This window comes from Kryptolebias marmoratus, linkage group LG1 (genome assembly GCF_001649575.2).
Source record: "Kryptolebias marmoratus isolate JLee-2015 linkage group LG1, ASM164957v2, whole genome shotgun sequence".
Lineage (NCBI taxonomy): Eukaryota > Metazoa > Chordata > Actinopteri > Cyprinodontiformes > Rivulidae > Kryptolebias > Kryptolebias marmoratus.
Window position 1 is genome coordinate 2308680 of NC_051430.1, and position 12129 is coordinate 2320808.

General features: G+C 41.1%; 2 protein-coding genes across 4 annotated transcripts in view; one reads left to right on the forward strand and one right to left on the reverse strand.

Moving 5' to 3' along the window:
* The window catches only part of LOC108245779 (polymeric immunoglobulin receptor-like), a 9422-nt gene extending 4139 nt beyond the window's left edge, over window positions 1-5283 (reverse strand). The window contains exons 1-8 of one of the 3 annotated variants that reach the window (XM_025009767.2): window positions 5245-5283; window positions 3524-3868; window positions 2506-2835; window positions 1486-1788; window positions 1133-1318; window positions 792-893; window positions 365-402; window positions 133-291 (exon numbers count right to left, since the gene is read on the reverse strand). In XM_025009767.2, the coding sequence (XP_024865535.1) occupies window positions 133-291; window positions 365-402; window positions 792-893; window positions 1133-1318; window positions 1486-1788; window positions 2506-2835; window positions 3524-3868; window positions 5245-5269 (1488 nt within the window). In that variant the 5' untranslated portion in view covers window positions 5270-5283. Of the gene's footprint in view, window positions 1-132; window positions 292-364; window positions 526-791; window positions 894-1132; window positions 1319-1485; window positions 1789-2505; window positions 2836-3523; window positions 4029-5244 lie in introns of those variants that run through there. The other 2 variants (XM_025009766.2, XM_025009770.2) reach the window with 2 other exon arrangements.
* A 1997-nt stretch (window positions 5284-7280) lies between these two features.
* LOC108245780 (macrophage mannose receptor 1) lies at window positions 7281-11744 on the forward strand. The gene is made up of 6 exons (XM_017432965.3): window positions 7281-7317; window positions 7454-7638; window positions 9212-9428; window positions 9759-10091; window positions 10294-10394; window positions 10800-11744. The coding sequence occupies exons 1-6, from the start codon at window positions 7281-7283 to the stop codon at window positions 10905-10907; spliced, it is 981 nt and encodes a 326-aa protein (XP_017288454.1). The 3' UTR covers window positions 10908-11744.
* Window positions 11745-12129: the final 385 nt, after the last annotated feature.

Genomic DNA, 12129 nt, shown 5'->3' on the forward strand with positions numbered 1-12129 from the left:
GCGCGGCTGCAGAGGACGCAGATGAAGTGAAGCGCAGCTGCAGAGGGCGCGGCTGCAGAGAGCGCGGCTGCAGAGGACGCAGCTGCAGAGGACGCAGCTGCAGAGGACGCAGGTGAAAGTGTCTGATCTTACTTTGTGAGCAGGTGTGACTGCGCCCACCAAGCTGTAGTCGTCGGGTTCGGCTCCTGCCTGTTTGCTGTAAGTGATGTAGCTGTACGCTGTGTGTACTTCTACAGGAAGAGGCCTCCTCTGCTCACCCTCCTCCCTGATGTCCTCGTAGACTCTGTTGGTCTTCAGGACAGGAAGAAGAATGAGATGTTGGATCAGTTTAAAGCTTTTCTGGAGCACAGGGAGTGAAACTCACCTGAGAGACGGCAGCGTACTCTGTCTGCACCGGAGAGTCTGAAAAACACATTCAGGTCAGCCAATCACCGCCTGATTCATGTTCTTACAGACTCATTCCTGCCTGTTTCTTCTCTGACTGCTTTGCATTTACTGAACTTCTGTTCTTCTTTGAGGTCAGAACTGAAAGTACAACGTTTACTTTTTAAAAGATTGATATTTGCCTCGTTTCCCTTTAAGAAACTACAGATATGAGATATTCAGGTCTTTGTTGTTTCTTTTTTTACACAAATACATGAGAAACTTTCAGTGAAACTAAGTTTTATTCCTGCAGGAAACTTCTCCTCTCTCGGTCCTGACTGTTTTACTCTGGGCTGAATCTGTTCCTGATCTTTTTTTACTTCTCATTTCACAGCAAACCTGCTTCAGAAGATGAAGGAATTCTTTACGTTTTTGAGCTTTCGCAGATCTTTTCCTGCAGAAAACCAGCAGAACCACAGAGAAGAGGATGATGATGAAGGTCAGAGTCAGAGCCACAATCAGCAGCATGTCTGCAGACAGAGACAGGAGGACGGTGGGACTCTTTCCACGGTGAGGCACAAAGACATAAACTACCTAAATACACTCAGATCTCCAGAAACAGAACTGTGGGACTGACAGGAACAAGAGAAAATACAGATTCTGTTTTTAATCAGGATCAGACTTCAGATGGAAATATCAGTAAAATCATAAACTACATGTCAATCAAACCGGAGCACCGAGGACAGAAACTCCTTCATAGATTACTCACTGTCGTTAAATGTTCCTCCAGGTGTTCTTCCAGATGGTCCTCCAGATGTTCCTCCAGGTGTTCTTCCAGATGTTCCTCCAGGTGTTCTTCCAGATGTTCCTCCAGATGTTCCTGGGTTCTCCTGGCCAGAGAAACTTCCTGAAGTCTGTGTGGTTGTTGGTGATGAAGAGGCTGATGATGAAGAGGCTGATGGACAAAGGACAGAGACGTTTGGGTTTAGAGGAGATTAAAGTTAGTATAAAAAGTGTTTTACTTTTCAAACATCTTGCTGTCACGCTTACAGAAAATGGGACAAATAAATTTAAGATGATTTATAGAAACTGTTCAGAAGACTTTCAACGTTCAAACCTCACCATCTGTGACTGAAACTTCAAATTCTCTGAATGAATTTTTCGTCTTTCTGTCCTGATAACATCTGTATCGTCCTGAGTCGGACCGGGTCAGCTGCTCGATGGTCACTAACAGAACTCCTTCTGTCTCTTCTATCCTGTATCTGTCTCTTTCAGGTCTGTCTCCAGCTGTCCAAACAAGATCCGTCAGACATTCTCCTCTGCAGAAAGATTTAATTCGTTCAGATCTACTGAAGGAACATCCGACTGTCAGCGAGCTGCCAGCTGGTTTAGAGATGGGATGAACTTTGTCTCCATCCAGCAGAGCTGTTGGAGATAAAAACATGTTTGTTGTGATACTTTTATGTCTTCAGTCTGCAGTGAGAGCAGGGAGCAGGTGGAGGTTTGCTCTGTGTGAACGAGAGGAAGACCAGTGAAGCTGAGAGGAGCAGAGGAGCTGAAGGTGGAGGAGTTTAGGCCTCCACCATCCAAAGAGAGGACAAGAAGAGACAGCAGCAGGGTGGAGTGGACGGAGACAACTGTCAGCAGGGACCTGAGACACAAGGACAGCTGCAGGACAGCTGGGAAGGTTTACAGGATGAGACCTGCTGAGATGTTTGGTTTGGAGACAAGAAGAGATGAAGATGTTCAGATCTTCACTGGGAAGATGGACAGGATCAGAAATGAGTCCATCAGAGGGACAGCTCAGGTTTGGAGACAGTTACAGAGGCTGAGATGGTTTGGACATGTGCAGAGGAGGGACAGAGGACATGTTGGACAAAGGGAGGAGGAGGAGAAGGAGGAGGAGGACGATGGATGCAGAGGGATGGTGGGACAGAGGAGGATGCTGGGAGATGGAGGCAGATGATCTGCTGTGGAGAAGCAGCCCAAAGAAGAAGCTTCAAAGGAACGGATCACAATTTACAGGAAAACAGTTTCATCTGATTATTAGATTAAATATGAGGTCATTTCAGACACAAACAATAAGAGAAGACAAATAAAATGTTCTTTAAGTGACGAACAGAAAGTTCACTGAAAACTCACCATCGATGACCGTGACTCGAAAGTCTATGAATCCATCTTTCAAAAATCTGTCCAGGTAACATCTGTATTGTCCTGAGTCGGACCGGGTCAGCTGCTCGATGGTGACATAAACAAATGTAGAGGAAACAGGAAATCTTCCTTCTCTATATCCAATCCTGCATCGACCTCGTTGACCTCTGTCTCCATCTGTCTCAACAAGAATCTTGTCTCCTTCACATTCTCCTCTGCAGAAAGACTTTCTCTGTCCAGAGAATTTAAAGGAACATCCGACAGTCAGCGAGCTGCCAGCTGGTTTATAGAGGTGATGATCTGAGCTTCCTTTCAGCAGAGCTGCAGGAAATAAAGCAATCATCAGTTACTTCCTGTTGTCAGCAGGATGCAGTCTGATCACATTAATCTCAGCTGGACTCAGCTCCACTGCAGGGTTTCTGTACGTCTCAGTCAGGTCCATTTAAGACTTTAACACCTTTTAAAGACCGTTATGATTCAGATTTAAGACCTGCAGGAACTACATAAAATAACCAGTTGTTGTAAAATTTCTGTCAAAGTAACAAATTTTATTGTCTTTCATTCAAATTGAATCCAAATCAATAAAAAACAACAAAGCAGCTTCAGGAGCAGAACAACTGGATTCTTTCAGGAGGAAGACTGAATTCCTTCTGACAGGACTGATGCATGATGGGAGTTGTAGTTTAGTTACAGAGTAAAACTCTCTGAACTCCTCAGACGGAACTACAGACACACAGAACCAGAGAACGCTGACAGAACAGGAAAAGAGTTGAATCAATGAACAAACAGACAAATTTAAGATGTGACTAAATGTGATTTAAGACCTAAAATTGAACATTTGAACATATTTAGGATGTTTTAAGGCCTAAACTTGAGATGTTTGAGTTGTTCCTCCTTTTTAAGAGCCTGCAGAAACCCTGCAGAGAGAGCTGCCCAGTTCAACCAGTCTGTGACTGGAAGAGTTCATCCGACAGGAAATCCTTCAACATTCAGTCATTCAGAAACTCACCGTCTGCAACAAACAGTCTGAAAACCTTGAATGAAGCTGATGATGAAGAGTCGCCCAAACCACATCTGTACAGTCCTGAGTCAGAGCGGGTCACAGCTGAGATCCTCACAGATAAACCAGCAGAACTTAGAAAAGATTCATCATCATATTCAGTCCCGTAACGTCCTCTTTGAGCTGTTTTCTGATCTGTTTTAATAAGAAGATTTCCTCCGTCACAGTTTTCTCTGCAGAAGATCTTCCATCTTCCAGGTGAATCAAAGGAGCATTTAACTGTGAAATCTTCTCCAGGTTTACTGTAGAATTGTATCACTTCATCTTCAGTTGTGCTGTTTCCAACCTGCAGAGCTGCAGAAACATCATCAGTTAATATTAGTTCTTCCTGAGAGAAACCACAGAGAGATCTCAACATGTTCTGCTTTAGAACTCCACCCAGGAACAGAGACACACTGAGAGGAACGTTTCTATGTCAGGAAAACCTTTCAGTTCACTTAGAAAGTTAACAATGTTACCAACATTCCCAAACATCAACATGGTGGAAACTGTGTGACAGATAAATGATAAAGGTGTGGCTTCTAAAAGGCTCCGCCCCAGAGAGGCTCAGAGAGACTTTAACAGGAAGTAGAAGCAGCTCAACAAACACACTTCATGTGTTGCTTTCAAACTGCTGAAATGGGAACATTTTGGACTGAAGGAAGAAGAACACAAGTTATTAATGAGTCACCTGTGTCCACTTTCTCATCATCCTCTGCCTTTATAATCTGTTCTTTTGCTTCCATTACTCGCTGGTTCATTGTATTTGGTTCTCTCTGTTATTTTTGCTTCTGGTTGCTATGTTCAAGTCCTGCTCTTTGAGTTCTTTGAGTTCTTTTCTTTTTCTTTTTCCTAAAACAAATTAATTTTGTTCTTTCAAGATGAGTTTTTATTCTGGGTTGGCTTCACGCGTACATTACACTATCAGATGGATGGATCTTTATTGATCCCTCTCTGTGTCTTCACAGTTTGAGCTGATTAGCTGGTCCCAGTCAGTGATGTGTAGCAGTTTCTCAGAGCTCAGGGAACCACCTCCTGATGGATTGTGACTGGCTGCCTTTGGGCCAGGGGGATGTAGTTTGGCTGTAAGTGGACCAGGTTGTGATCAGACCTCCCACACTGTATGCATCCCTCACATTAACATATGGTAAATCATTTGTCCTGTTGTTTCCTGTTGGATAATCCACAACCTTCTGAAAAGCAGCCTAAATGGAGTCCAGAATTGCCTGCTGATCACACAGGCCTCAGAGGGCTGTCTGCAGCCTTGCAGTGACAGATTGAATTTTCTGACATGCAGTGGCTGCATCCGCTCTCGGAGGGAATAAACACAGATAACAAACATGTGACTAAACTCCCCCAGCAGATAATTTGGCTGCAGGCTAACAGATAGAGATCAAGATAATATAAGCTGAAAGTTAGTCAGTTTGGATTGTGGCTTTTACTGACGACGCAGCTTATTTGTAGGATTAAAGTCCTTCTTCCAGCAGCTTCTTATTGTTTAAAGTTTAAACTAAAGATGTACAGATGGTGATTCACTGATCCAGTTTCTGTTCATCAAGAGATTCATTAAATAACTGAGAAAACCTGTTTCAGAGAGAGAGACCAGCTCCACAATCCGACTTTTATAAGTTTCTGTTTGAAGACGTTAAAATGTTTTTAATGAGAGTGAAATAAAAACTAAATGTACTCACAGAGGAGGAAGAAGCAGACGCTCATCTGATGGATGTTCATCTTGACGCTCTGATGGTTTCCTGCTGCATCTTTTCATTTATCAGAATTTATTTCTTTGATAAAAATAAGTTCCTCCTACAGAAATTATGCAACCTTTCCTGTTTCTGTAAGTTTGTCAGCCGCACCCTCATTTTTTTATGACTTTACATTTAACTGTTGGTCATTACTTCAGGGGTCAGTATGGCTGTTCTGTAAACATTATAATAAATTGATATTTGTTCCACTTGTTTAGAACAAATGGATTAAAACTTTGGAGAGAAATCTTCTTATACAGAAACAAAGTCTAAAAGAAATAAATCAGGTTTCCAAAATCACGCTGAAGGGATTATCTGGTCAACTTTGAAGTGATGTTTTGTGTAATAGTTATTAATAGTTTGTAATGTATCAGCTGGGGCATCATTCACTCGGCACACTCGGTGTATACCTGTGTATCTGAGCTCAGAGAAAACTTCAACAAAGTAAACAAACAAGGCCATGCAAAGTGTAGAGGTTTAATATCAGCTAATGTAGCAGACTTTAAAGTCAGAATGTTGTTTTTGACAGAGTTGTTCTGTAAACCTGTAAAATGACCAAAAACAGGCAGTCGTTTGGTCAACCATCAGTCCAGCCTGGACTTTCTGCCTCTGTCTCCATCCTCTGTGCTCCATGACTGATGTCACTGCTGAACCTTTTCTCCATCCACTCCATCCTGGCTGGACTGTTCTTCACGTCTTTATGATTAAGTACTAACTACTGACAGAACATCCCTTCACATCACTGGATTATCCCTTTTTTTTAAAGAAAACTGTTCCCCTGGACATCGAGACAGCTCTTTTTGTTTCTCTTTTGTTTGATTGAGTTGAATGTTTTCTTGATTTCCTGGATGCCTGCACCTCAGTCCGGTTAGGGTGTCCACGGGTTCGGAGTACTTCCTGGATGTGTTTGAGTTCCTCGTCTGTTTGAATCGGTGCTAGAGTTCTGATACCTGACAGTTCGTGTTCCAGTGGGTGGTGAGAACCGAAGAGCAGATATGGGTTTGTGTAGGAAGGCTTCAGTGCTGCCATGGGATCGCCAGTTTCACCCGTCGTGGCCGGTTTCTACATGAAGGAAGTGGAACAGAGCCCTGAACTCTTTCCAGGAAACAACACTGAGCCACTGGTTCAGATATGTGGACGACACCTGGGTCACAATCCAAGCTTTTACTGGACACAACAACTCAGCAGACAAAGTCCAGTTCACCAGGGAGATTCCCAAACACAAAAAACCTCTTTTTGGTGAATATTGAGAGAGATGGAAGCCTGAAGTCTAAAATCTCCTGGCTCAAATGGTTTGTTTTTATCCTTTAGTTAATATTTACATTGTTTTATTTGGGAGGACTAATTCTCTTCAGACGTTTGCCTCTCCTTTGCCAGTAGTTTCTATCTGACCTTGATCCTGTTAAATGTCTCGTTGCATGAAATAAACTGCAGTTTTCTCCATTATCTGCTGCTTCCTTGGGGTTTGGTTGCTTCTCTCTGGTCCACTGCTTGTTTTATCAGCTTGTTGGTTTCTGTTCCTTCATGGTTCACCTGCCCTGCAGCACTTTGTTTTACCTCTTTCTTTTAACACAGTGTGTTGAGGATGTCACCAACAGCAGGTTATTAACCATCCTTTCTAATCGATGGAGAGGGGTTATTTCCTTTAAGGGCATGGAAACCAAAGGGCACCCAAGGGACCCAGATGAAGCCTTAATGGGGGCAAAAACAATTTACGTCCAAAAGATAAAAAGTCATTTTACTACCAGTGACCCCTGATGTATGAAGAGCATCAATCTGCTGATCTTTGTCCTCTGAAAACATCAAGATCTGAACCCTTTGGAGTCAAATGAGTCATTTGTGATTTACAACTTGTTTGAATTGTAATAAAGACGCCCAATGTCAAAATAAACATCTGTCGTCTAAAATGCAAATATTTTAAAATAAACTTTTTGCATGTTTGTGCTGAATGTGTGCAGTTGAGGAACAGGATCTGATCAAGGATGGAGAAACTTCTTCTGTACATCATCGGTGCGTTGAGTGAGTGATTTTACATTATTTATCTAATTACAGAAAAATCTGGTTTCTTTCCATGTAGAAGTTTTTATCGCTGCAACATGTTTGTCAAATGAAATATTATTTTGAAGTTTTGTTCTTATTTGCTGTGTTCCTGTAGCTCTGTGTGCCATGTCCTCACTCGCTGGACGTCAGTACCATTTGATTTATGAGAAGAAGAGCTGGTCTGCAGCTCAGAGACACTGCAGGGAGACGTACACAGACCTGGTGACTGTGGACGACTCCGCCGTCATGTCGGCGCTGATCAGCACGGCAGATGTGAAGCAGCTGGGCATCCCTGCGGATGTAAACTCACTTTTCTCATCTTTATCTCTGAAAGTCTTGTTTTTTGATTCTGTTCATCTTGAAATGTTCGTTTTTTTCCATAACATTTTCTGTTGAGACTACATTTCCAAAATGCTAGTTTCCCTAACCTTCTACCAATATTTCAGACTTTTAATCATTTAATCTCAAACCTTTATTATGGGGGCCAGTACATAAACATGGAAGCACCCTTATTGAGTGATTGATGCCTCGGCGATCCCGTTTCTTCTTCCACTGCCACGTAGTTTTTGATCCAAACTTTAGCATTTTCAGTGTTTTCAGAAGGTGTGTGCGTTGACTGTTGGCATTAACAATATTTATCTTCATTTCAGTTTTTCTCATATTAATCTTTTCAAATTCTCCAAAAAATTATTTTTCAAACTATTTTTTCAACATACATCTACTGAGAAACTCCAATCAAACTTTGAACGAGTCACAAGACTTTAGACTTTCAGTAAATGATGCAGCTTTAAGATAACCAGTACCTTTTTAATAAAATGACTCTAAATTTAATGAACTTTCTGACGTTTGGCTTGCTATGAACATCACTCTAACTGTCAGAACTGTTTAAACTCTTCAAAAGGTTTGCACACAAACTCAGTCAAACAGTTGGTGTTTCTGTCTTCTTCCACCCAGTGTGTCTGTCTTCTGTAGGACTGATGGGTTCCTCTCAGAGGTCAGAGGTCACACACCCAAACTCTCATTGACTTCCATTGGATCTGAGCTTTCAAACAGGAAGTGAAGGCTCTTTTTAACTCTTCATATCTCCTCCATAAACCCTGTAGAACCATCAGAACCTTCTGCTGCTCACGGGTCAAGAAGTTCTGATCCGACTGACAGTTTTCACTCAGAGGCTGTTGGTCTGAGGCTTACTTTCTTCACACTATTTGGTTTTAGAGAAGAAAGTTGATGGATGTTGGAACTTCAGGCAGGAGCTTCGACATTTTTTTAATTTCTTCTTATCCAAATGAACATTGTTGATGATTTCATTCTCAAATAAAATTATGACATTTTAATAATGGAAAATGTAGATTTATTTAAATCCCTCCTTTGCCTCTGCTCAGATTTCTCTGTCTCTCTCTATTCTTCTGCGTTTCAAACCAATTTACATAGATTTTGCAAAGTGTATGGCCACATACAGACTGGCAGGAGGTGTGGACAGGTTTACCTTGTGAAGTGTGGAGAGTGATGCAAAATTCCCACAAGTTACAAGTGCTGCTTATAAGTGATACCAACAGATAGTAAGTGACTGAAGAAACACGTGTCTAACCGAGGTAACGAGTATCTAACTGATTTTAGACCTTTTTACAACTTCTGGCTTGCTAATACTCAAAATTTAGTTAAGTATTTGTTATCATCTGCCATGGTAATGTGTTTATTTCTGCCTCTTTTTAAACCCTCATGGGGTAGCAGTTGAGTTATATTAATTAAAAAACATAATTTAGTGACAGAGTGTCAAATTGTGGTAAAATCAGAAGTAGAAACAGAAGATATTCCTTTAAATTTATCTGGATAAAATCCATGCATGACGCTGAATGTTTGTTGTGTTTCACAGGCCTGGATTGGTCTCTTCGATGACGTTAGCAGCTGGAGGTGGTCGCTGACGGACGAAGCTTTCTACCAAGGCTACAGCACGGACTACAGAGGGTGGGCAGCAAGCGAACCATCCAACTCTGAGCCTGGGGAGGCTTGCGCAGAGATCTTTAGTAAAGTAAATTGGAACGACATACCCTGTAACGTCCTCCGGAGGCCAATGTGTGTTACTGCCAGCGGTAGGAATACGAGCAAATCCACAACCAGCAAACAGAAGTTCTTTACTTCTGTCTCTGCTTTTATTTTACTGAGATTTCTTCATATAAAGCACATTTAAAACCAGCAGGTGCTGTGCAATAATTATTATATAAAAGACAGCAAAGGTAAAAGTACAACAATAAAAACAAGTTCAAATAAATTCAGAACATATCAAATCACTTACTAAATTAGCACTTTATCAACATTTTAGTTATTACATGTTCAACATTGTGTTTTTATGTTTTTAGTGTCTTGAAGCCCTGCCTGTTTTATTTTATGGTTTTATTCAGCCCTTCATTGGTCCTTTTCAGGGCAGTCTGCAACATTTACCTTAATCCAGTCTGAAATGACCTGGATTGAGGCTCAGAACCTCTGCAGAACCTCCTACACAGACCTGGCCAGTGTCAGAAACCCCGAAGAAAATGACAGAGTAAAGGCTAAAATCCCTGATGACAAATCTGCCTGGCTCGGTCTTTTCAGAGACCGATGGAAGTGGTCAAATGGAGCTAAGATCACTTATACTTACTGGAAAACTGGCCAGCCTTACGGGCCGACGGAGAATTGTGTCGTAGCAAACTTTGGAAACTCTGGATACTGGGAAGATTGGAACTGTGATTCAACGAAAGCGTTTATCTGCCACCAGGGTAAGCTGTAGGTCCACCTTCAGCTCAGAGATGTTTGCAGTGACAGACTGACAGAATCAATGTTAAGTATGTTTGAAATCTGAACTAATCTGTTCCTGAATCAAAAAGCTGCCAGATACACAGAACTGATGGATGATTTAACAACATCCAGCCTGAAACCATAGCACTAATAAATCATTATGTGTTGCTGTTGTTTTCAAAGATCCAGTACCTTTTTCAAAGCATGTCATCAAAATAAAGCTGGTGAAAAACTCCATTTTGGATCTGAGCGATGCTGCTGTCCTGGAAGACCTGCTGATGAAGGTAAACCAGGAACGTCTGCCCCGGCTTATGGGTTTCAGTGATTAACGTTTATTTGCTTAATTAAGGTAAAACTGACTTTAGTTTGTTGCTTTTGTTTAGTGCTGATCATGTCTAGGTTTTTAATTTCTGTCCCAGATAAACTTGAGAACCGCAGATCTTGATGGATCTCCAGAAACCTTGAATCTGTTTGGCTCCAAGATGATATCTGTGTCAGAGTTTCACCCGGAGTCTTCTGTACAAAATAATAAAATGGATCCTGAAAAAGATTGGGATAAACTCGGTCTCAGTTTAAACTTAAAGGAAAACACAGATGATGGAGTGACAGAGCAGCTGTCTGAGGGAGAGGTCTGAAGATCCTTTTTATCAGAGCAATCTTTAAGATCTCAAATCATTTTTGTGTTACAGCTCAAACAGAAGATGAAGAACCAGGGGGGGGAAATGGAGGTCCTCCTGAACTGGAGGAAGCAGCCGGATGGAAAGATCTTCTTCAAGGAGAAGAAGAACCAAAAATAACAGGAACATGCTGATAAAGGTGGTATCTGACTGGGCCTGAGTGTTTGTTCAGCAGCTGGTCTCAGCCCGGTGACATTCCACCTTAAGAAGCCTGTTTCAGGGACAGATCCAAAGCGCCTTTCTTTTTTTTCTGTCGGTGCAATTTAAGCCCTTTAGAGGAGACATTTACAAGCTTTTCTGCAAAAGTTTAGATCTTATTGACAATTTATGTAGAGAAATACTTTTCTTTATGTTTTGTAAAAATCTATTAATGTATCTGCAGCTAACAGATGGACAGATGATATCATGCAGGAACTGTGATGCTTGCAGACATCTGTAGTGAGAGTAGGGAGCAGGTGGAGGTCTGAAGTTCAGATCTTCACTGGGAAGATGGACAGGATCAGAAATGAGTCCATCAGAGGGACAGCTCAGGTTTGGAGACAGTTAGTCAGACATGTCCAGATGAGGGACAGTGGACATGCTGGACAAAGGGAGATGAAGGAGGACCAGAGGAAGACCACAGAGAAGGTTGATGGATGTAGTGATGGAGGAGCTGCAGAGGAGGATTCTGGGAAATGGAGGCAGATGATTGGCTAAGTTTAAAACATTCATTTACTCTTTAAGTTTGAGGCATTATATTAAAAAACAAAACATTCAGTCTAAGGAGCAGTAGTTTTATGGTTTTATTTGGCTTTTTAAACGCAGCAGTTTTACAGAAGTTTGTTTTAATGTTTTATGTGTGGGTTAAAAGGTTTTAAATTTAAAAAAAAACTTGTTCAACTTACCATAGAGTGAAATTTAGGCTTTAAATGAGTCATTTTGTTCTGTCCTTTGAATAAAAACATGATTTTATCCACTGAACAAGACCAGGTGTCCCTTTTTTCACAATATAAGAAGTAAAATAGTTGGGCTTGCTTTTTATCAAGGTCACAAATATTTGCAGGTTTAATTTTGCCCTCCTTTTTCTTTTTTCCAAAACAAGCAGTTTATAACTCCGATTGTTAAAGAAATCTGACATCTTCCTGCAGTTTGAGTTTTATATTATTTTATTTTTTAGCTCTTTCTTCCCTTCTATGTTTGCATAATTTTTCTGTAGTTTACTTATTTTTTTTATTAATTATTTAAAAATTCATCGACAAATAGACATTGCTAATTTATTTTATAAAATCTAATCATGTGAATTACTGCCTCGCTGCGACGCTTTTTTATTTAATAAAGAACGAGGACAGAAATAAAATAAACC

Coding starts and splice junctions, on each gene's coding strand:
- LOC108245780 (XM_017432965.3), top strand. CDS start 7,281: ATGGAGAAACTTCTTCTGTACATCATCGGTGCGTTGA. Junction 7,318..7,453: donor GTACATCATCGGTGCGTTGA/GTGAGTGATTTT, acceptor GTGTTCCTGTAG/CTCTGTGTGCCATGTCCTCA. Junction 7,639..9,211: donor AGCTGGGCATCCCTGCGGAT/GTAAACTCACTT, acceptor TGTGTTTCACAG/GCCTGGATTGGTCTCTTCGA.